This window comes from Apteryx mantelli, chromosome 7 (genome assembly GCF_036417845.1).
Source record: "Apteryx mantelli isolate bAptMan1 chromosome 7, bAptMan1.hap1, whole genome shotgun sequence".
Classification (NCBI taxonomy): domain Eukaryota; kingdom Metazoa; phylum Chordata; class Aves; order Apterygiformes; family Apterygidae; genus Apteryx; species Apteryx mantelli.
In genome coordinates, this window is record NC_089984.1 from 41,408,499 (window position 1) to 41,433,103 (window position 24,605).

General features: G+C 39.0%; 1 protein-coding gene across 6 annotated transcripts in view; it reads left to right on the forward strand.

Moving 5' to 3' along the window:
* Positions 1-24,605, forward strand: part of ZRANB1 (zinc finger RANBP2-type containing 1) — a 45,295-nt gene that overhangs the window by 8,828 nt on the left and 11,862 nt on the right. For all 6 annotated transcript variants that reach the window (XR_010884766.1, XM_067300367.1, XM_067300363.1 and 3 more), the window contains 6 exons: positions 5,645-5,742; positions 6,508-7,358; positions 18,576-18,763; positions 20,101-20,254; positions 23,004-23,075; positions 23,671-23,869. Coding sequence is in view for 5 of the 6 variants with exons in the window: in XM_067300367.1 (XP_067156468.1) it covers positions 6,545-7,358; positions 18,576-18,763; positions 20,101-20,254; positions 23,004-23,075; positions 23,671-23,869 (1,427 nt within the window). In the remaining variant the exon portion in view is untranslated. The remainder of the gene's footprint in view (positions 1-5,644; positions 5,743-6,507; positions 7,359-18,575; positions 18,764-20,100; positions 20,255-23,003; positions 23,076-23,670; positions 23,870-24,605) is intronic.

A 24,605-nucleotide genomic window follows, 5' to 3' on the forward strand; every position in this document is an offset into this window, starting at 1 on the left:
AGTAGTTTGCCAGAAGCCTCTATCTCCTAACACACTTCTGGCATTATATCTCTATTACATGATAAAGGGGTTTCTGCTTTCTGTAAGGGTAGGGGCAGTCTGAAACCAGTTCCTGCTGTCTCTACTACAAATAGCCAGCTAGTCTGTTTGAAGAAATAAAAATTTTGTAAGCAAATTATTACATCTTCAAGAAAAAAATGTTATTGAGCAGGTTGCAGAAAAATGTTTAACTGATCTTTTCCTAAGATGATAGCACATGTTTTCCTTTTTGCCAATCTGTTTGGGTTAATATTCTTTCACTTTTAAAGAACTGTCCTAACAGTCAAAACAAGCTATGCTGCCTTGTTAAGTTCCTTTCTCTAGTATATTCAGACTAATATAGAAAATGCTTTTACATTTGTGCCTTTGCAGTAATCCTTCCATTCTTTATTCTAATATATAGTTATTGCCTTGATTGCTAAGCTTCCAGACTCAGCGCTGATCTGATTTGGTTATCTCTCTGACAAGGTCAGCAGAGACGACAACGGGACCTACTGTTTGTTCCATTTAAAGCATGGAAGCTTTGGTTCAGGTTTTATGCTTTTAATATACTGACCTGTTGAGATTCATGCTGAATTAGCTCTCGACAAAGCTATTTTGCTGATATTCCAAGACAGATGGAGGCGGAATGGTAGGAAAAAATAGGGCATTAGAGTAAATAGTAAGTTAAGGGAAAAATGTCAATAAAATTCCACCTTAGAAAATTAGCCCAGGCAACTTCATGTGAAAATCAATTCCTTGATACTTGGCAATACATTTTAAATAGCTTCTCTCAAAGTGTAATTTTAAAAATTGTATTAACGGTGCGGTATGTCACAGGGATTCTTGAACCCAGATAACAGAAGTGAATTTATGAGACCAACTAAATAACTATCTTTTATCTAAGAAATATTTAAGGAGTTTTTTGTTGGATTTTCAAGTTTGAAAAAGAAGCAAATTGGCTTTTTTTTTTAATTATAATCTTGTGTACAACTGTGTTATTCTCTAGACCTTCCTACTGGCTATGTAAGCAAATTAGCAAAATCTTTTATTTGAGTCCCTTGGTACAGGTTGTGTGATTTTAAAAAGGTATCAAGGATAGAGTCAGAAACAAAACTGGGTAGTGGCAGTACTTATAAATTGTGTGGAAACAGTGAAATTGGAACTATAGCTTTATTTCTCACTGTAAAAAAAATTGACTCACAATCACCTTGTGCATCTTTTCTAAAAGACAATTCTGTAGTTTTACAAAACAAAAAAAACAGCTAAAACTGACTGAATTCAGACATAACCATGCAAGAAGATAACCTGGATATGTGAATTTTTCTGCTGCTCATGGCTTTTGATTTGACAGATTTAGAAAGCTTATTTGTATGTAAATGAACTTTAATTTTCTAAGAAATATACTAATTTTTTATTACAAGCAAAAGAGAACTTGAGGCAGTGATATACAAGGGGGAGCACTTCAGAAAATTTGTCAAATTAGGCAATGTTAGTCATAGGCAGTTGTTCTTAAAAAGCTCCATGTCCATGAAGTATTAGCATGTGCATTTATAAACTTTGCAGCAATGTATCCAGCTGTTAATGAAAAACTACAGCTACTGGACTGAGCCCTTTTCTTAGTAGTCGTGCATCTGATGTATTGTGGTGTATTTGAGATTGCTGTCAGTGAAAGTGCTTTTGTTTGATCTCTTGCTTTGACTTGCAGTCATGTTTCTTTTTGCTCCTTTGTGTGGTCAGAAGTGCGAAAGATGTTACTTTTACACTCAAACTGTTGAGTTAATAGATACTTGTAATGAAACTGAAACATTAGCACTGCTTATTTTGTTCATTTCTTTCTCTGAAAAATTGCTTTGCAGTGTTTTAAAGTAAAAATAAATAGCTGCTCTTTGCTTTTTGGAGCAAACTATTGGAGGCAGCCACATCAGAGGGGAGAGCTCTCTTTTTTCCTGGGAACTCTTCCTGAAGATTAAGGTGATACCTAAACCTGGAGTGCTTTACAGCTGTGTTGGACCAGTAAAGTTTCCTAATTTGGGTGTAAATATAAAAGCAAAGTTAGCTTTGTTTGAAAATCATTGCACATAAGCAAAACAAATTAAGATGGGAAAACTGATTTGATCAGTATAATTATGAGGTTTCTGCCAGCAGATGTGCTTCTGACATAACCAGCTCAGCAGAAATCCTTAGTGTAGACTGGTCTGCATCAGCTGTTGGCCTGTTAATTGGGAAGGGCTTGACCATTAAAAATAATAATAATAATAATAATAATCCACAGCATTCATTGTTTGAGCCAAGGGAAAAATTAACTTCTGGTGGCAGTGAATAATTAACTTACATGGAGGGGAATATAGTTCCATCCTGTCACAAAAATGTTATTTGAGGACTTCATTGTTTCTTCCCTATTTCTGTATGCCACTTAGTATGTTCCCATGCAGCTAAAAACAATAACATTCGTGCAAGTTGAAACAAAGTAAAACAAAAAATTCTGATTATTTCTTAGAGATGGATGACCTTTTGTTGACTTGTTTTATTTAATAAAATATAATCTTTTAATGCTGGAATATTGCAGCAACTTTCTTTGTGATGTATAAGAATTTAATATATGCTTCTCTTCAGTGTGCTGAGTTACTCTGCTAGTCTGCCTGGAAGGTATTTAGCACACTGTATACACTGATCCGTTAGAATTTGTTTGAAGCTTTGTAGGTTTTAATTCCGTGCTTTGGACATTCAAGCATATACCGCCTTTGCTGACCTCATAGTCACTGTCATGCTATTTCTCCGTGAGAGGAGATACTATGGGATTCAGCTTCTCCTCTGTGAGGAATCTAAAATAACAGTTAACTTGAAAACCTAATGTTAAAGAAATAATTCTGAAAAAAAGTAATAAAATACCCCCTTCTCGCTGTGCAGTAGTGGGCATCAGCAGAACTAACGAAGGGGAGGAAGCCTGTATTTTGTCTTTATCATTATGATTGGACATTTTGCTGAACAGACTCAGAGTTGCGTATTCAGAGTAATGCATCAGTTACTTATCAGTCAGTTAAACTGTTCGTATGGAAATACACAACTAGTGCATGCAATTCTGAGACAAACCTTTGGTGGACCAGGTTTACTCCAGTGTTACTGATAAAATACATCTGGAAAAGCTAAAGGCTTTTAAAATGCCAAAGAAACTGAAATATTTTGAAAACTTTTGGGTAACTTTTTTGATACAGGAAGATTACCAGCATTTGTTTCCAGACCTATAAGAACAAGATATACATGACTCTGAAGTAGTTTTTTGGTATAAAAAGTGACTTTAATTCACACTTAGAAATTGCATTGTTCCACGTAAGCCTTTGTATATCCTTCATAATAACTGAAGGCCTCATGTTTGGAGGTATGAGCTTGTATCTTAAATGGAGGCTTTTGAAGCTGCAGATGCTCAGCCCCTCTAAGAATTATGTCTGAAAACATCTAGCTTTTTAAGAGGCACAGAGAGTAGTTGCAGCTAATAAACTAGTCTCATGATATGTATAAACTTTTCTGTAACACAGTATGTACAGTGCTATTTAGTTTCATAAATAATATCTCGGTGCTTGTTTAGGTCACTTTTGCCACCTGCCACTTTCCAGCTTGAGCGGCAGTCTCTTCCCAGACTTCATGTCAGTAAAACACATGATGCTTTGTGGTTTTTTTTTCCCCCGCCACAAAGCCCAAATGTGAGTTGGGATTTGTTTATGCTGGGAATTGCTGTAATGCTTTAAGGCTTTACGAACTGGGGCAGATGAGAGACTTCTTACAGTTACAGATCCATCTCGGGCTTCTTCATGTATTGTATGCCCATTGGATAATTGAGATTAAAAGAATAACCTGCTCAAATCATACCAATTCTGATCAGGTAGAAATTGTTCTCAAACTTATATTGGACACAGAACTATTGGAACAGCCACTTCCTGTTATTTTATTTTATTTTATTTTTTTCCCTCTCTCTGTATGTAGTATAGATGAAACTGTTCTTAACAGTTCTGTTGGTGGCAGTTGACAGATGCACTGATAATGTGCATCTTCATACTCTTTCCTTAGAAGCATTTTAGTTGTCTTAAGTTCATAACTAGAAAACAATAAATATCTCAGAGCTTTACTATTATTGCAAAGAACGAGCTCGTTAAAGAAAAGTTGAAGTCATGTAAAAGTTATTTGGGGAACTGGAAAGAAACCTGTGACTAAATGGAATGGATGAATCAAGCCTTAAGTATACTGATGTAGGAACAGATTTGGTAAAGCTTCACTTACTTTTTGGAGTAGCAAAGCTGTTTATGTCCCAAGTTTCTGAAAAGTCACCATTAAAGAAATGGCATTAAGGAGAATTAAGTTGATTTCATTCCTGTATATGTATTTTTTTTCCTATTTTATTACAGATATGGGGGTGTTAGCATTTTTTTTTTTTTTTTTTAACCCATTGGACATGGGCTTTTATGAGTGGGTGGTGGAGGGGAAGCTATAGGAAGTCTAATTGCCTTCTCAGCACATTCCTTAGTCTGACACAGTTTTATAACCTGGAGGTGGGAGTGAAGTGCTCTCCAGACTGTTCAAACAAGCAGTTAGAACCTGAGCTATGAGCATGCTGTTTGTGTTCCCGATCGCTCGTCCGCTTTCACGCAGCATAAATATGGACCGCTACTGAAAAGGATAGTGCTGCCCTCTCCTCTGTCCTGGCCATGTGATAGCCCCTCATTCATGCAGCCACCTGATCTGGTAAATAGATCAGAGAGTTGAGCTGTTGGAAAAACTATACGGCGTGCTGGAGTCCACAACCGGGAGCTGGTAGGAATGAATAAGGGCTTGGGAAGAGAGTACCACTGTGCCTTTCCGTGGCAGCCTGGATTTTGACAAATTAAAATGGATGTGTAACTGTGCCTTGGTAGATCAAGATGTATATGAAAGTGTTTCAGTGAAGAATGTACCAACTCGTAAATGATTTCCTACTTGGAGAACAGGTATTAACTGATTTTTAGTCTGATGTGCCTAGGTTTTGAATTTAATCCTGTTGTGTAACTCTTCTATTGAGGTTTTTGTTCACTAGACTCGGAGTGTTGTTATTAACCGGAAGAGTTGCAATATAATGAATGTAAGAATTGTCAGTCAGCTGACATGAAAAGTTTGTATTTTAGACAGTTTTGTATGTTTGAAAATAGCACGTATAAGAGTCTTATATGGTGAGTAGCAATTCTGTGGTAAGGGAGGAAATAGACTATATACGTTTTCCTATATATCCTTTATTTACCTGTCTCGTTCTTCCTGCTATTATCCCCTCCACACAAACTGTGAAATCGTAGCCTTTTTTCTTCTCCATCCTAAGTTTTAGATTCAAATAAGACTGTTTATAGGTGTTGTGGTGTGAATTCAGAATTGTTTGGATCTAATTCTTCTACTTTAGTAGAGTGACTGATTGCTTGTATAGTGGTTGGTCCCTTTTAAATATTGATTTTATTTTAAACAGTCTATATGTTAGTCTCAAGAGGTCGTGACTGACTTTAAACAAATAAATTGGGATCAGAATAGGTGTGGCATTTAATAATTAACTTTCTGGTTACTCAGGTCCAGTAGGAAACCTATAATGAATCTGTTTTCATTCTGTTTACAGGAATAGTTGTCTGCTTAGTGTCATCCTTCATATTTGGCAATCTGAGGAAAAGGTCTGAGCCAGCATGAAGACGGAATCTCCTCTTCATTAGAGAAAAAGTGAGTTGGAACTGGATTGAAATCTAGATTGTAGAATAAAAGTGCTACTTGTCAACAGGCTTAGCTTGTGCTTGTTTTTTTTAGTGTTATTTTAACCACACACGAATCTTATGAGTGATGTCCGGTTGAGGCATGATCTTCATTAAGCACATGTATAAAACTTTCAAACCTATGCGTGTTGTGTGATCGCTTTTACCTTACTTCTCTAAAAGACCTGCTTACTTTTCGTATAACCGCCTGCCTGATTTGCTCCTTCCCTGAAGTGGCAAAAGAGATCTTGCAAAAGAGATGTTAGAGTTTGTGTTTCTTTTCCTGTACTGCTGTATTCATGTTGAGTTTTGTTTCAGTAGTTTAATAATTGTGACTTGTTTCTGCGGCCTTATTGGTCTCTCTTCCAGTATTCTCAGCACTTAATGTATGTCTGTCTTCTGAATTTTATTTTGAAGCATCTGTTCAAATTTAAAGATTACCTGAAATGTAGGGCCTAGTTTCCTTTCACTTCTGCTTTGGGAAGTCCTGAATTCTGCATTTAAAAGTGCAGTGTATGGAAAGCAGCTTGATTGTAAGTCATTTAGCTCAAATCTTTTATCCTGTTCATACCCCACCATGTCCTAATAGTGTCCTAAGAGTATATTCATATTCTTCGGTGTAATATGTATCAGTTGGGTTACATCTAATTTACGAGTTTTTTTTTTTTTTTTTTTTTTAAAGAAATGGAAATTCTTTGCAGTCATTGCATACTAATGATATATTTTGATTACTTAGCTTTCTGCCTGACGCAGTTCATTTCAAGAAGTGCACGATGACAGAACGTGGAATTAAATGGGCTTGTGAGTATTGTACATATGAAAATTGGCCATCTGCAATCAAATGTACCATGTGCCGTGCTCAGCGACCTAGTGGAACAATTATCACAGAAGATCCATTTAAAAGTGGTTCAAGTGATATTGGTAGAGACTGGGATCCTACGAGCACTGAAGGAGGGAGTAGTCCTTTGATATGTCCAGATTCTAGTGCAAGACCAAGGGTTAAATCATCTTACAGTATGGAAAGTGCAAATAAATGGTCATGCCACATGTGCACATACTTGAACTGGCCAAGAGCGATAAGATGTACTCAGTGCTTGTCTCAGCGCAGGACCAGGAGTCCCACAGAATCTCCTCAGTCTTCAGGATCTGGTTCAAGACCGGTTCCTTTTTCTGTGGATCCATGTGAGGAATACAATGACAGAAATAAACTGAACACAAGGGCTCAGCATTGGACTTGTTCTGTTTGTACATATGAAAACTGGGCGAAGGCCAGAAAATGTGTTGTATGCGATCACCCCAGACCTAACAACATAGAAGCAATAGAACTGGCAGACACAGAAGAGGCTTCTTCGATCATAAATGAGCAAGACAGAGCTCGATGGAGAGGAAGCTCTAGTAGTGGTAATAGCCAAAGAAGATCTCCACCTACAACCAAACGTGAATCTGATGTAAAAATGGACTTCCAAAGAATTGAGTTGGCTGGAGCTGTTGGCAGCAAGGAAGAACTTGAAGTTGACTTCAAAAAACTAAAGCAAATAAAAAATAGAATGAAAAAGACTGACTGGCTGTTTTTAAATGCTTGTGTTGGTAAGTTGTTTGTTGCTAAGCTACACTGTTAGTGCCTATGGTTAGATATTATGGGAGGATGAGGAACATAAACAAATTTGAAATTTGTGTTTGAAGCAGATTTTTTTTTTTTTTAAACATTTTAATTTTTAAAAAGTGAACCAAATGTGGAAGTTCCTGAAATAACACCTGCTAAGTGAGAGTGCAGAGTTCATCTGCTAACTGAACAGGATTGGATGTGTGCCTTCTCTTTAGCAGCAAATGTGCTTGGGCTTTTGTTGACCTTTTGTAGAAATGGATTTCTTTGTAAACGGATTCTGTTGTGCTGTGTAGCCCAAAAGCTGGAAAACTACAAAACTGATCTGCAAGATAATTTACTGCATATAGAAGTGTAAAAAATGCTATTACTGGGTATGAAGGTTACTCTTCTCTTTACTATGGTAAGATATGCTAGTAGAATCAGCAGCTGCAGCTTGGGAGTATTTGTAAACAGCATAGAGCTTATAACAGTACAAGATGCTCTGTCAGATGTTAAAAATAACACAAAAATATGTAGCTCCAAGAAACTGCGCATGTAATACTGACCTTGAAAGTAATAATGTATTAATACAGATACTGTGTTGTAAATGTTTGCAGGCTTTCTGAAAGTGCTTTTGTAGTCAACTAATTCAAAAAGTTCAAATACCAATTTTGTTTTGTATTTTAGTGCTTTCCTAAGGAAATTCTGGATAACTCTCCCAATGCTGTTAAAGAACAGAGACATGTGAGAGCAGGGTTTTCTCCAGTTATTGACCTTGTGAGTTAATTTTTGTGCTGTAACTTCCCAGAAGAAGCTATCTCGTGCCCTAGCATTCAAGCAGGCTAAACACTTGAAATATACAACTATATTTAGAGTAGGACAACTTCATTTGAAACGCTAGCATTCCTGGTATGTCTCATGTTTCGTGAAGTCGCTTTGTTCGACATGCTTATTATTGGAAAAACTAATTTGTGGACATGTTTTATTTAATATATTTGATCAGGTGTAAATGCTGTTGACTATCTGGGATTTGGTTTCTCTGAGCTAATAAGTATTCCATTTTATTTTTGTGTTGGGTAAATAGCTTCAGATGAAGAAATTTTTCTCTTGAAAATAACTAGATTCCTCGATGTTTCCTGGTACCTTCAGCTCTTTCCCTGCTAGCAGACATATAATACTTTTTCTTTCTGAAATGAAGCAATTAAAATACTATATGTTATTCTGTAAGTTACTGAATACTCAAGATCAATCTTTGGAGGTCATTCCTGTGCCTCACAGGTGTCTGTCTTGCATTCTGATAACGACTGTGTTAAATATTTGAGGTTTTTTTTTTCTCTGCTGCTTGAAAAGTGAAAAATATTTTGAACTATTCCATAGCACTTTGAAGTGTGTCACGTTTCATACTTAATCTGCATGGGAATTGTTGCAGTTTGTATTTTGGAACATTAATTTTGCAAGTGTTCAGTGTTGTTTGAGATTATAAAACTGTATATGACCTGCAGAAAACGATGCTCATAAAAGTTGTGAGACTGGTTAATTTAAAATGAAAATGCTTTGAAGGTATCCTGTTAAGATACTTAATGAGAAAGCCAGAATGAAAATTGAGTTGCATGTGCTGAATTTTCATAGATTTCGTGGATTCTTTTCTGTAACTTAAAAACTTGCTATACTTAACTTTTTAACTAAAAACAGAAACACCAAGGCTGTTTGTTAATGCTTTGTTTCAGAATTTCATTTTGCTTTTTTTTTTTTTTTTTCTCCTCTCTCTCTCTCTCTCCAATATTCTTCCTGATAGGAAAAACTTTCTCAGGAAGACTAATTAAAACTTCACAGCTTCTTTTGCAGTTAAGTCTCCATGTTATGCAGGGCCTGTCTATATTGGAAAGATATACTAGTTTAACCACAAAATTTAAAAGCAATAAGCCAAACTTCTGCTAGTTCTTTTGTTATCTTAGTATGACATGCTTAAAGCACCTGAACTTTTGAGTGAACCATTTTGCCTGAAGCATATGGTCTCACAGTGAAAGCAACTGAGTTATGGTGACTTAGTAACTTCTTATTTGTTAGCCAACTGGAGCTCTTGTAAATCGTTAGTCAACCTGATCACTTGTAAATTTTCAGTCACACACAATTCCAAAATAGAACAGGTTCTCGTGAATTACCGGGTAAGTGTGAAAGTTGATAGAGTGAGTATGTAGTGTTAGCATAGTTCAGCTGACCAGTGAAAGCTTAAGATTCGGTAACTTCAGACTGTGTACCTCCTGAGCTTAAGCGAAACCAGTTTTGGAGGGTCCATTTGCTGTCTCTCTTCCATGGGAGAGACGCATTAGTGCAAGCTTTTTGCATGTACAAAGTATAGCTTTCACTGAAATTACAAAGATTTAAGAGGAGCAAGAGTAGGAGTTATTCTTGGCAGGCTAGTTGTATCTCCTTAAGAGAAAAGGAAATTTCTTGGAAGATGATATCTCTTGGAAGGTACCAAGGTGAATGTTTGATCAGGATGCTTTAGACCAGTTGTTTAGCTGAACTTCCTGTTTTCATCTCGATTCTCTTATAAAATTCTTTTTTACCAGATTTTTAATTTAATGTGAAGTTCCATAAAAACAGTTATCAAACTGCTTTTATTCCACACTTGTTCCTAGGCAAAACGTGAAGACAGACACGTATCTAGTTTGTTGTGTGGATGTAGAAAATTACCTGCACGTGTGGCTTTTGACTCTTCTTGGAAACATCCATTAATGCTCTATGCACCTCATTTAATAAATGGGCCATCAAGGCTTCTATTCCATGCAGTAGGTTGTACAGAATGTTGTGAATGGAACTATTATATTTTTGGCGTGAGCAGTTTCCTTGATGCAGGGTATTCTTGCCAAAGAACCCTAAGGGCATTCATTACCCCTCCCAACCTCTGCAAGTAAACGTACTTAGTCTCCATTTTTGGTTATTGATCTGGGTTTGGCAACAGTGGTTATATGCTGTAAATGATCTGCTCTCAAAAGGATGAGATTTTAGAGCTATGATTCAATGAATTTTAGTGAGAATTTATCAAAATCAATGCAAAACATCTAGTAAATATGGTTAATGAGTAACATGACTTACTACAAATGCCAGTTTGAGTTACAATGAGAAATTACCAACTGTTTCTGCAAGGACACCTGCCTTCTATTGTACTGGCCTAATACAAGGTTAATGTGAAATCTAAGGTGACCCTCACTTTTTTTTGGGGGGGGGGGGGAAGGGAGGGAGTTAACCTAATAAATATTTAAAATTAACATCCATTGTCTTTTATAACTCGTGGTGTCTATGCCAAAGAGACCCAAAGAGAGGTGTGGTGGCTGTGGGGGTTAGGGAGCCTGATGCGTCAGCGGAGCGGTACTGCTGTGGGGCCTGGGGAAGCATCTGCCTAAAGCCGGCTTGGGATGTAAGCTGTACAGACGGAGGAGGAGGGCTGTAGGTGTGCGATGGTGCTTGTGGCTCTAACACCTTTCTAGCATTCGGAGCTTGTTTGGGGCTAACGCTTGGGACTCGCTGCAGCTCCCCCGGTTCTGGTGCGTCCAGGGCTAGGTTTTCGAGGGGTGCTAGCAGGGTGCGATTGCTATAGGGCACTGCCGAGTTGTGTGCTTAACTCCTGAGCTGGAACGGTAGCCCACAGATTAAAAGTAAACTGCATTTCTTCTCCTCTTCCTTTCTCCTCCACCCCTGCGTATAGAGTGCTGCGGGAGAGAAAGCTCTTGTCTTTGTTCGGGTCGGCAAGGTGACTTCATCCCAGGGCCGACTTCCCTCGCTACACGTGGTGGCTCCACGACCTGCTGTATGTGCAGTCGTCTTAGCAGTGTGAAAGAAACAACTAAGAGTGTTTCTTAAACAAATCCAAAATATTTGAGTAATCTCTAATAAATCTTGTTTTGCAGTACATCCTTAAAAGGACTGTTAGCTCGCTCTTAGTTTGCCGACATGTGTCTGCTTAGTTTTTTTGTCAACTACTTTTATCTCTGTTACAGGTTTTTTCTCTGTCCTTTTCCCGCTTCAGTTTTTTGAGACAGTGCCAAGTGTATTAGCCAAGCTTTCCCAAACACTGTGGGAAAGGCTAGTCAGTCTGTCTGGATGTAGGCGCTAAGTTTGCGAGTAGTGTCCTGGAACGCGTTGCAGCCAGCGCGGAGGGGCCTCCTCCAGCGCTGTCCTGCAGAGCGCGTGGCTCTTTGCTGATGGTCAGCAAGCGCTTCCAGCTGGCACTGCACCCAGACCGCCCGAAGACGTTGTCCTAGCTGTTTGCCCCCCCCCCCCCTTTAGTTAGCCCAGACCAGTTTCCGAACCCCATCCGTGTTACAGCTAAAGCTTGCTGCGGATCCCTGCTGCTGTAATAAGGGAGTGGGAGCAAGCTGCTGGAGAGGAGAAAGGTCACGTTCCTGGGTAAGCTAATCTAGGCCAGGTAGCGCGAGTTAGTCCCTGACAGGCGATTACCTGCCGGGGTGGCCTTGGCTAACGTGGTGAGCAGCGCCTTGTTGGGAATGCTGAGGAGGAGAGGTCCTGGTGCGAGCGGCATGGCCTGTCCTCCTGCTGCCCCCAGTTCCTCTGCAGTACGGGGAAGCACGACTGGGTGTAATGAGCTGCCGTGCCGAGTGACGATGATGTAAGCCTGCAGCTGTCGCCTGGGTAAGAAACACCTTGCTGAACTTTGTTCTGTATCTAACATACGTGTTCTGGTGTTGCTATTTCACATCTGTGTGTACGTGTGTGTACGTACACATATATAAAAGAAAAACCCTGTTGTTGCATATCTTTGGAACAGGCAAAACTCTGCATGCCTTACTCCCTGGTAGAAAATCTAAACTCCTGAAGTAATTTTTACTTGCGTCTCTTGACTGCTCTTTTATGCTAAAAATAGTTGAATAACCATCAGGTTAAAACTAGTTACTTAATTTTGTCTTGGAAGCACTTCTGGTTATTAACTTTAAAAACATTCCTGCTTTTTCAGTTTTCTTACCTCCCTTTAGGGTGCAACCCTGCAAGCGACTGGTTCATCATTAACATGACTAAAGGGGTGGATACCTCTGACGAGAGGGGCAGGGACCTCTTTCTACAGTTTTTCCTACATAGGTGTGCTGCTTATCGTGTTTTTAACATATTACAAGGAAATATGGACTATATGCAGCTATAAGAGATGTTTGCATGGAAAAAAAGAATGTGTTGTCGTCAAACTCTCGTATGCTGGATGGCTTCAAGTTTAAAGTACTTGTTGTCTTGGAAGTTATTTTTTAAGCTAATGCAAGTTGCTGAGCTTAAGGAGTTTAAAAATTTAATATACAGAAGATTTTCTCTCAAGCTGTCATTACTTAGAGTGATCTGCTGCGAATTGGGTACTGTGTACTAGTACCATGAAGGGAGGTCCTGAAAATGAAGGTAGAGGAGAACGAGCAGAAGTGAGCTGATAGAGGTTCGTGAAGTTTTTTTCAGACAGTCCTTCTCTTTAATTTTGTATTAATTGATGTGAATCTTCATATTTGCTTGTGAAGGAATGCTTCCACTAAGAGGAGAAATTCTTCTCACGCTGAATGTTTTGGTGCATAAAATGATAAAATGTGGTAGTTACTGATAATAAAACACTTTATGACCACCTTAGACTCCCCTGATAAATAGCTGGAAGGTGAGGTGTGAGCATTGCATTGCAACCTTCTTAAATTAAAACAAACAAACAAACCTTTCTGGTTTATTCTTTAGTTATTATCTAAACAAAGGTGCTTGTTCCCACTCTTGCATTAGTTTAGCAAGAAGTTGTATTTATTTAAGCAGGTATGTTATGAAAATTCATTTTCCTTTTGTTTGCTTCATTTCAGCTTAATTGTGCTCAACTGCTTGCTGTCTAGCAGCGTACCCCTTCATCCACAGATAACCCCTCTGGGCTTAGTCTGTGGTTGCGCTAATCCAAACAGAGCTAGTATCTGCAAAGTAACTTGGGCTGCTGTTTTGCAGTTTGATTATACGTAGTGAGGGCACAGAGAAGACTGTTTACGGCTCGCTTTTGAGAAGACTGCTCGGGGCAGGGGAGGAACTGAGTACACCTCCTGAGGACCACAGGTCTCCGATTATTCATTCCCTTTTCTTATTCAGGTGCAGGTCTTAGTATAAGCAAAGCTGTTATGTAGGGAAGCGTAGTCCGTGTGTAGGAACTATGAAACCACTGCCTTGGGTGGATGGGTATTAGCAGACAAGCAGGAAGAGAGGTAGAGCAGCTGTCTGAACGGGAATGCCTCCCCGGCGGTATAGGCAAGCCTGCAAACCTGTCTCTTTTAGCGGGGAGTTTTTACAGGTGTTGAGGGTCAGGAGCCTACTGCCGCCTGTCTGACCCGCTGCCTTGCGCTGCTGTGCAGGAGCTCATTTGCGTGTCCCTAAGGATCACCTGCGGTATCGTTGAGGAACCTTTAGCTAGCTTGACAGCGAATGTGGTTGAAATGAGGGTTAATGCACTCTGTCCTTGTTTGCTGCTTTTAATCTCTCTCCCTGTATGTTTAAACCTTGCGTCTGTCGGGAACTGTATATGCTGGAGCGCTTCTGTCCTGACCCAGCAGGGCAGGACTGAATCGCAGTCCGTTCAAAAGAACTTGCTGTTTTATTTGTAAGCTGTACTAGCCAGTGCGCTCCAGAACTATCAAAAAGATACCAGAGGACCCTGCTGTAGTATTTGCTTTGGAACTTGCTTTTACACTGAGCTGTTCGGAAGCCGGTGGGACTGTGCAGTTAAGGCAAACAGGGTTTAGCTCTTCAGCTGTGCTTGTTAAACTCCCGCATATTTTCTTAGCTTGTGTTACTGCACTGAATCTTATGAATATCTACATGTATTAAAGAATGAGTTAAACAACATCTTAGCTGAAGTGTTCTGGTTTTAGCAACTAGGCTAATTATAGGCTTATAAATACTAGCAAATGTAACTTCAGATATCTAATGAAGAAGATGGGTTTGACAGTTGTCAGGAAAATGCAGGATCAAAATGGTATAAATAATTGTTATTGGGTAATTTATATATTTTTTTAATTTTAGTATTTGTTTAATATACCTTCTTAATCTCTTTATCATGTATCTTCTTGTGTAAACTCAGACTGCATATTCCAGATTTGTGCTCTCTGTAGGAGTTGGGATTTCAGTAGGAGAAGAAGAAACCTTGGCTCTTGGTGCTGTGAAAGAATATTTCAATAAGAATTCCCTGAATTCAAATAGGAGCACTGCTGAACCTGTAAACACAAAATACTAACTTTCACTTTTTTTTCCCCTTTGACTTGCATGCCTCACTTTGCATTCTGTCGTGTCACTTAAGATGTCAGTTTATAGTCGTGTACTTGTGCATTAAGCAAAGCAAAATTGCTTCTCCTAGGGGTTTAAAAAAAGAGCAATTTCTTTAGTTGCAATACCAAGCTAACATTTCTGGAATCCACTTTAAACAAGAATTATTCTTGCTGTGAGTCAGATGTATGCATTGAATTTTAAGGGCCTGTTTCCGTATATGTAGCTCTTGTGAATAATCTCAGGTATGCTCTAGCAAGAGACCTAGCTACTTAAGCACTCATGAGGGTTATGAGAACAGTCTTAAGGCAAATGCCACTCTTCCTTTTGACATTTTAACAGCACCAAGAATGCAGTGGGTGTCAGTGGGAAAAATCTAACTGGCATGCACTTTATCAGAACATGTTTCAAAGACTGCTTGTTTAAGTAATCAAGCACTTGTGTTTTATGAAATGTAGTGAATTATAACATCAGTAAATATTTCTGTAATCTTGTAAATAGTGTTTTGTTAAGCTTTTTTTAGATAGAATTAATGAATTGGAGACTATCATCCATCTGACAGAAATTAAAGCCATTGTAGGAATGTGCCTCCTTTGTCAATAAAAGCAGGGGTTAAGAGCTTATTTTGGAGTTGTGATACTGAATTTAAGATTTGCAGGCAGCTTTCTGTGTAGTCAAGTTGACTCCAGAGTTTTGGGCAAGAACCATCTCTTCTGATTTGGCCATCTGCCTGTTGCAGAAGCTACCATATTTTTGTTCAGTCTTCGTTGCAGCCTTGGATTATACTGACTGGCACTGTAGGCAGACTGGCACCTGATGAGCTGTCAGGAATTTTCCCTGTTCTTTCGAATCAGCTAATACGGAGTAGATAATTGGCAGAGTAGGTATAGAGAAGTTTGTAGGGTTTTTTTGTTTTTGTTTTTTTTCCCTCCTGGGTGAGAGGGACCAAGGACTCTTGCAGTAATCACTGAAAATAAGCCCTGCAGTAGCGATGCTTTGGGTACTTAGCTCACAATATTTTAGTGCAAAGTAGTGCCAGACATTAGAGCGTACAACAGGCTTGCAAGAGCAAGCATCTCATAAAAAAAATAGACTTGTATTTGTCTCTGTGCAAAAACTTGTGCAAAACAAGCTCTGGCTGGTTTGGTCTGGTGCATTGTGCTTGTGTATTAAGACTTGCTTACAAAATGGTTAAGGACGTCTCACTGTATGTCTAGAAGTGGGTTTGTCTGGACCTGTGCTAAAAACTCGCTGCCGTTCTTCCTCCTCCCCGTCCCGGCCCCCCATAAATAGTCACTTGGCCATTTGAACTAGGGACCAGAGAATAACCAGATACAGTGCATGCACGTGTACGCGTTTCCCCGGCCCCCTTTATGTGCTGTAACTGTGCTAGCTTCAGGTGCCATTTAGCAAACATCAGTGTTCTTTACTTCTGCTAGATCAACAGTCTTGCCAACCCCATATCGAACTTACACTCTCCATTTTTAATAAGGCCTAGAAAGCTTATTCAGCTTGCCTATTTTTGACATACTTTTTTTTCCTACTTTTTTTTAAGCTTAAACTTAATCAGTGAGGCTTAGAAATGTACTTTTTAAATGAAAGCCTATGTAGTAATTTTAGTAATTCCAGGACATGGGGCTTTTAGGAATGTCAAGTATTGTACAACTTAGGAATAAACTGCAGGAGCTGGCAGTGCTGTATGCAGCATGTGTCAAGGATTTTGATCCCAACTGCAGCTTGTAGTAGTTAGTGCTTGAAGGCATTGCCAAACCTCACGATTGCCTCAGTGTCAGTCTAAAATCTCAGTTGTTGCCGAGGTTTTATTAAGAGCGAGGTGGCAGTAAGCTGCCTTAGCAGCTGAGGATGGGGGCGTAGAGGAGTAGTGACAAATCCAAATTGGCTGAGCCCTGACTTCTGGCTGTCCTGTGGTGCGTACTGGAAGGGCTGGCCGATTCAGGTTTCTACGATGGTTTGGGACTGCTCGTCCGTCACTGACAGGTCGTATTTGGAATGTTTGATTCTTTGATTTTTGAAATTAGGCTGGGATGTTTGAATTGTCAGGATCGCTACCTTCCAATCTTAGGGTGGTCTTTGGTGTTTTTGTCTTTGCATGGGTCAGTGGAATAGGCAAATATGATAACAGGAATCTTTTTTTCCTTGTCAATAGATGTGGTCAAAATTTAATCAGCCTTTATAAAGGTATTTTTCATAAAAATAGTATAAATTTGAGGGTGTCGTAAAGTAGCAGAGAATCTGTTCTTCTCTCAAGGTTTTTCTTTTTCATTTTAAGAAAACAAGTCATTAGATAGTGTCTGACTTGATATCTATGTAAATCTGTAAAAAAGCATCAGTGCTGCATTTGGTTGGAATGATATATCATGACCAGCCTGGGTAGTGCCTTATCAGTGGCATAAAAATGTGGTTGCATGGAAATAAAATGCTACACTTGGCATTCTTGTTATGGATAAGTTTTGGCAGTAAATGCTGTACCTTTTGCTTTGATAGTATGTTTTAGTTCTGAAGTGCAATGTCCTAACAGGAGCAGAGCTGCTCGGTCAGGGATTGAGTGATTCAAAACACCAGACCAAAAAAAGGTGAACTGGAGTGAGTGTCCTGAGACTTGGCCCTTTCTCTTCTGATGAATTTTTTTGTGCCTTTGTAAAATTATTGATTGCAGGACGGACTTGAGTCTCCATTTTCAGTATCATGGCCTCTAGAGTCCCAGGTAAAAACTAGTTCAACTGTTGGCTGTTCTGAGTTGGAATGAGGCTTATCTATCAAAAATGGTGGGAGAGGGTTTTTCATCTTTATATGATCAAGGAAAATCACTGAATTTCAAAGTTTTGAAATGATAGGAAAACCATTAGCTGCTGAGCTTTGATACTGTTTTCTTACTCTTTCTGTTCTGGGGCTCCTGCAAATAGGGTTTCTTCTCAATTGTGAATCAGATTTATTCTGTTTACTTCTCTATCAAAGATGGCTTGCTTAAGGTCATTTTTCTATTTCCTCAACTCTTTATTCATTACACTGTTCTCTTACGAAGAATGCATCTAAAATAAGATCTTTATAGTAAATGGCATTTCTAAATTTAGGAAATCTTATTTGGAAAGGGATACGGCTGAAGATAACAGATTCAGCCTCTTGTTGATGGTGTGTTCTGATAACTACCGCTAAGGAATGCACTCAGCATGAATGGTGTTGGTACAAAATGTAGTACAGGAGTTAGATTTCAGAGGACTTTAGAAGACATTGGTTGTGTGTGTTTTTTTTTTTTTTTTTTTCCTTTCTCACTTTAGAAGTAAAGCAACACAAAGTTGATGTGGTGTGTATGTGTGTTTTTTCTTTAGTTTTAATAGAGTACCCTAGATGATGACTGTATAAATGTTTGATTTATAGCAGAGATGGCGAACTGAAGAAAAGCCTTGTGCCCCCTATTCCCTTCCAACACTGTGTTTTAAACCATCCTTCAAAAAAAAAAAATCTTTCTTTGTTCTTAAAAATCTTGAATGAATTTATTTCCTAACTGACATCAAAATTGGAAGGAGTTTGTTTTTTTAATATAAGTTACAAGGGAAGATATAATAATCAGGCCTAATCTCTGTACTGCGAATGAATGATTTGCCTTCTTGACTGTTGGTTAAACAAAATGATAGTGAGTATGTTATGCTAGGTATTTCATCAAGGGCCTTCAGCACCACATGATAGCTGGCTTTTAATCTTCTCTATCTTCCGACTGTTTTGGAGATTGGAGATGATCTAGGAGGTGAGGTAAGTGCAAGTATTTCATAGTCTTCCATTTAAAAAAATTATTTGCAAGTCGCTTGGTATGCAGTTGACATTTGTATGTTAGGTTTGTGTCAGAATAGATGGAGGCAAACTGTGTTAAGTAAGGTCCAGAACAGTTCATTTGCTAGCTAAAATGAAACTGTGTTTTGTTTCTTCAGGAGTTGTAGAAGGTGATCTAGCTGCTGTCGAGGCTTACAAGTCATCAGGAGGAGATATTGCGCGCCAGCTTACTGCAGATGAAGTACGCCTGCTAAATCGCCCTTCTGCTTTTGATGTTGGGTACACGCTTGTACATCTGGCTATACGCTTTCAGAGACAAGATATGCTAGCAATTTTGCTTACGGAGGTGAGTTACTCTGGCCCTTGCAGAGGCTGAATAGGAACCTTATGTAACCGTGCCGCTGTTTGCAGCCAGTGACATGTAATTTTATTTGCTGGTAGACAGAGACCAATATTGTTAGAAGGATAAGTGAATTGCTGCTTTGTGCCTTTGTTCTGTTCGCATTTCTCCTTAAGAAGCAGTATTTCTAAGTTGTATGCATGCGGTGGGCTGGAGGACTTTCAGGTTTCCCATTAAAAGGAGCAGTCTTGGCATGGGCCTGACCTTGCTGGCAGTGGTTGTAAGCCATTGTGAGGCTTCCTGTGCTTTGGGTGGGGGAGAGGAAGTGCCCCGGAGGCAAAACACTGAGATCAATGACGGCTTAGTTTTTTGAGACTTGTAAATGAATAAGTCTACCTGGCAGTGAACTGCCATTTTCTTTCTTCTGTGGGACTCTTTGGAGCTTCTCTTACGGGGAAGAGCAAATTTCTTGCTTTGCAAATAAACTATTTTTCCCCCGCTTCCATGTTGCACAGACTGGTTGGTTCCTCTCTGTGGTCTCCTTGCTTTTGCATGTTCCGTTTCCTTGTGTGTTTTTGCCTGGTGTGCCTCCCTTCTGGTGGTCTTTGCCCTATTTCATCTTTCCCTCTTATTAAGCCTGTAACTAATTTTGTTAATTTCTTCACCATTTTCTTCATCTCGGACTTACGGTTCCTCACCTGATCTGAGGCACACTTTTATTCTGCCTCCTCCCCTCCTTTGATGCTTAAGGCAGTTGTGAAGGCTTTGAGGAAAGTAGCGTGCCTAAGAAGGAGAAGCGCCTAAGGATGATGGGATCCATAGGGCTGAGTAATAAAACAGTGGAGTAAGTGAAGCAAGATAAATGTAGCTGAAGTCTGAAGAAGGTCTTATGTTTACATAGATACATATTTATTAATTTTAAATTCAATATCAATACTAAGGATTAATTAATTTAATCTTTATTAATACTAATAAATTCTTAGAACCATTTATATATATGGTTAGTATTGGTGTTTTTTGTGCTGCTCTTAAGTGTAAGGAATTTAAGTATCTTAACAGTTTTGGGGAAGTTTCTGTGTAAGAAACTATTGTGCTGTGGTAATAAAGTTCTATATATAAAATGTAGTCTGGGCTCACTCGTAGCTTTTGAAATATTTCTCTATTGTTATCCAGTATCTTGCCATGTTCTGGTTATAGCAAAATATTGCGAACCCTTGTATGTGTGTGTGAGGCTTTTTTTGCTTTGTTTTTTCCCTTTCCCCCTTTTCCATTTTGCTCTTCCTCCTGAGTCTTTATATTTAACTAGAAATAATACTGAGTGCAGCAAGTCTGTTATGTTACAGGTATCACAACATGCAGCGAAGTGCATTCCTGCCATGGTGTGTCCAGAGGTTACAGAACAAATTCGTCGCGAAATCGCTGCATCTCTTCATCAACGGAAGGGAGACTTTGCTTGCTATTTTCTAACTGACCTTGTAACGTTTACGTTACCTGCAGGTAATTATAAAATGCTGCTTACTGTTGAAAGATTCTTTGTCACCTTAGTTGAGAACTGCTAGTTTTAGATGCGTTCTTTGACTTTCTGACAGTAGTGGTGTGCATAGGGTTAGGGTTTGGTGTTTGCTTATTAATACTGAGTTTTTGCATACTTCCTCCTATGCATCATTCTTATGAAGTGAGCATGTGTTGTGCTCTTCAGACATGAAGAAATTAAAGAAGAAATGTTGTGTCCTCTAAGGAAAGGCTGTATTAAAGTTGAGATTGGAGCCCAGATGTTTCGATACTCTAATACGATTTTTATATAGCTATGCTAATTTTCAGTCATTTTCTTTAAGGCCCAGAGCTGTTCTTCCAATACACTTTACACTTTGTGCCTGGTCACAGCAGTAGCAGTTCTTGAATACTTTTGAATTACTCTGTGACCAAGAAAATGTCCATCAAATGTTTGTCTTTAAAAAAAAAAATCTTCTAATAATTTTTATTAAATCTTAAGTAGCTGTTCCCTTTAATAGAAATGCCACCAGAGATAAGACAGTGTGCAATCAGGTTACTTAATGTGTAGCTGGAAACTGCACTAATTAGCAAACTGGTTTTTCTTTTTTGGGAAGCAGTAGCATTGTGAGAATTGTATTTGGAACCTATTGCTTGAATGTTCTCATCTTCTCCTCTTCCAAAAAAAAATCTATAATGTTTACCACTTGTCTACTATTATCTGTTTGAGACACTTTATTCAGTCTTCTTCTGTGGGTCATGTGTGTTAGCAGACAGTGTGGGTGTACCAAGTGTCTAGAGACTATGACACTTGCGTCGCTGTTTGGGGAGGGAAGGGAAAGAGGGGCAGTACAGTGGTTTCATTACACATGTGAGAAGTATGTTGCTGTCACCAGAACTGAAGTTGTTCGGTATTTTCAGGATGCCTTTTAAACCAGTAAGCAGGTTATCTGACATGTGTGATAACTATTAATTAAGGAATAACAATGTTCAAAAGGTGGAGGAAAACCTGAACTTGGCTTCTGTGACTTTCCAGAAATAGAAATTGAAACTTCTGTACATTGAACTGTTAATATATTTCTACTTCCATTATACCTAGTCAACCTAACATCTCTTCTAATCAACGTTTAGCAGTTGGTCCCAAGTCAGCATTTCCAAGAATAATGGTAGATCACACATTTGTAGTCAGATACTGCCTATACAACGCAGCTTGAAAGATCGAGTGGAAATTGATTCCTGACCGAATATGATCCTCCCAAAGTGCCAACGCACAGACGTGTGCAGTACGAAACTTCTAAATTGATTGCTGGCTACTCTTGAGTCAGTTTTAATTTGAGGAAAGAGAAGTGCCTGCACCGAACAAGGAGACACTTCAGGAGCTGTTCAGGTGCCTAAATGTGAGTGTCTGGTACCATTTCTGGAAGCCCTAGGATATCAGACATCTGAGCAGGGATGGCAGATATCGCACTGGAATATAAGAGATCTGCGTGTCTCTGAAGTATCACCTAAGGCCCAGTCAAGATTTAACAAAAATGGTGTGTAGGGGTCACTGCTCAAGGATTGTCTTCCCACACGGATTGTGTTGGGGAGCCCTTCTGGGTAGCGCTGCACTCTCCATCCAGCTGAGAATGTCCCCACCATCCAGTGGTGGACACAAACGGAAAAAACCTGCTGCACTCGGGAGTTTCGGCATTCGTGTCAGCCTGTGTGAGCACGCCCGCCCCGAAGCCAGCGTAGCATGTTGAAGCATAACATGGCTCGCTCCTCTAACGTTTGTCTGGGGCAGCCCAGTATCTGTGGCATCTGGAAGAACTGGAAGAGTGCTCCATAATAGATGTTTTCGCGCAGAGGAAAATATCAAGTTGAATACTGAGTTGGTGGGCGCTGACAGTAGCTAAATGTTTGCAGGTGTATCTTATTTTCAGATTCTTACTTTATCCATACAAAATCCAGTTACTTAAATGTGTATGTGTGCAAGTATCATAGTAATAGGTATTTTGCCCTGTTTGTCTTAGTGTAAGTATGTTTGAGTTCCACAACATGCAATAGTGTTTATTGCATCATGCAATATAGGACTCAAGAGTTTTGCACATTACACAAATATTTTTAAAGGTAAATCTGTAATTGCAGCTTCTATTTGTAAAGTTTTTGGAATAGTTAGTACTGACACTTTCCCTGTCATAGCTCAATAGTTTTCTCATCTTCTGTCTTCTAACTTGCAAACTGGCCCACAAAGCAGTACCGTTCTCTGAACTATTTCTCCCAAGTTTGCAAGAAATAACTAAGGCAGTGGGTTGCTTTGGACAAGGATAAGCCTGTTGCCAAGCTCTACCTGTCCACTGGGACACAGCAGGGTAGGGAAGTCTTTCAGAGGGATGGAAAACCACTACTTTGGAATGAAGCTGTCCTAACTATAGCAGTGGTGAAATCCTCCCCCTCCTCCCCTACCTTCAAAGGAGTTCTTTGCTTCCCTTTCTCCTTCAGAGAAATCCATTTTTACCCTAAGCATGCTCTGATCCTTTCTGCAGAAAAGGTAAGATAATCAGCCTGAGATGTAGCTGTACTTCAGCATGCTCTATGGAGCTTATGGTCACAAATGATGGATCTGAAAATAACAGCAGCTTTTCAGCGGAAGCATTAGGGATTGTAGGGAGAAAGCTGTTGCATGAATTCTCCTGAGCACCAACTTGTAATGTGTGTGTGTCTTTTTTATGCTAAATTAAGTGAATCTTGTATTCTCTTTCCACTTTTCCAGATATTGAAGATTTACCGCCCACAGTCCAAGAGAAGTTATTTGATGAAGTACTTGATAGAGATGTTCAGAAAGGTAAACACCCTTGAGAATAACTATAATCTTTCCTTGGTTGTCTTTAGAGATTTTCTGTTGTGTGGTGTGTTGTATGTGTTTTTGTTTTTTTTTGTTTTTGTTTTTTTGTTTTTAAATTTGCCTGAAGTTTTGTTTTAAATAAATTTGATGCTTTCAAATTAATTTCCCCCTCAGAAACGTGATAATATTTACATTAACTTCAAAAGGTATAGAGCGAGAATGGAGACTGTAGAAATTATGTTCATAATGTATCTTTGGATTTTTAAGAGCTTTACAGTTTTAAGCAAGTCTGAGCTCTTTAAAGAAAATGGAACAATTTTTCTACTTCAGAAGTAATCCTCAAAGAAATTATATGATATTCTCTTTAAGGCTAGTGTATGATGTGTTTTCCCTCCCCACCCACCTGACAATATTTAGCCCAAGGAAGTGCTTTCAGCCTTTCAAGTTCACCTGTTTTTGTAGTTGGAGGAAAAACTTGACAATTTATCCATTTGCATAAATAAAATAGAGGTTATGCTATTAAGATCTTACTCGGATTCTCTGAGACAACTTCAAATGCAGGTAGGTTTTATAAGAGGTGGTTGTCATGTTACAGAGCTAGAAGAGGAATCTCCCATTATTAACTGGTCACTGGAACTGGGTACGCGCTTGGACAGCAGACTCTATGCACTTTGGAATCGCACTGCAGGGGACTGCCTGCTTGATTCAGTACTACAGGCCACTTGGGGCATTTACGACAAGGATTCAGTGCTGCGGAAAGCTCTTCACGACAGTTTACATGACTGCTCACATTGGTAAGGTACTTTTAGTGTCAGCTTTAAGGATAGCTTTTCTGTGTAGCATTGATTGTAGTGTAGTGTAAAAAACCCCCACAGATTTATTCTGGATAGTGTGGATCAAAGATGTTGAGTCACAGTGTGATTCATGTAATCTATTTCTGGTTTATTTAAATGCAGGCACTGGAAACCTGGACACCCTGTGAAATCAGTTATAGTACGTTATATTCAGCAAATAGCATTTAAAACATAATGCAATATTTTATACTCTGCTCTTGTAAAGAGTGCAGTAATACCACCTTTATTAAAACTGGATTTGCTATATACTTGTAATGTAAATCAGGCACATGCCATGTCTCGCTGCTGTTGGTGGAAGATGTGCAGAAGACGGTTAGAAGATAGCCTTTAATTCCTATATATACTTTTCGGTGTTTTCATTCTATCTGCTTAGTTACAGCTTTGTTCAATATAGCTCCTCTTGTTCCTGTTTGTCTGCTGAAATAATGGCAGTAAAGCAGAAAATGTTGATATTTAACTAGGGCTGTCACTGGGCCATGGAATTAATTTGTCTTTCTGAATTAATTTTTATTGTACACTGGCTACCTTCTTCAGTCCTGTGTTTTTGTTTGTGTCTGTTAGTGGAAAAAGTTTTGCAGCTGGACTCCCAGTGGTCTCCACCAGAGCTCAAGTATGTAATGGAACTAAGGCAAGATATTGATAAAGGTTAACTTAAGATACAGGAGATCAGATTTCA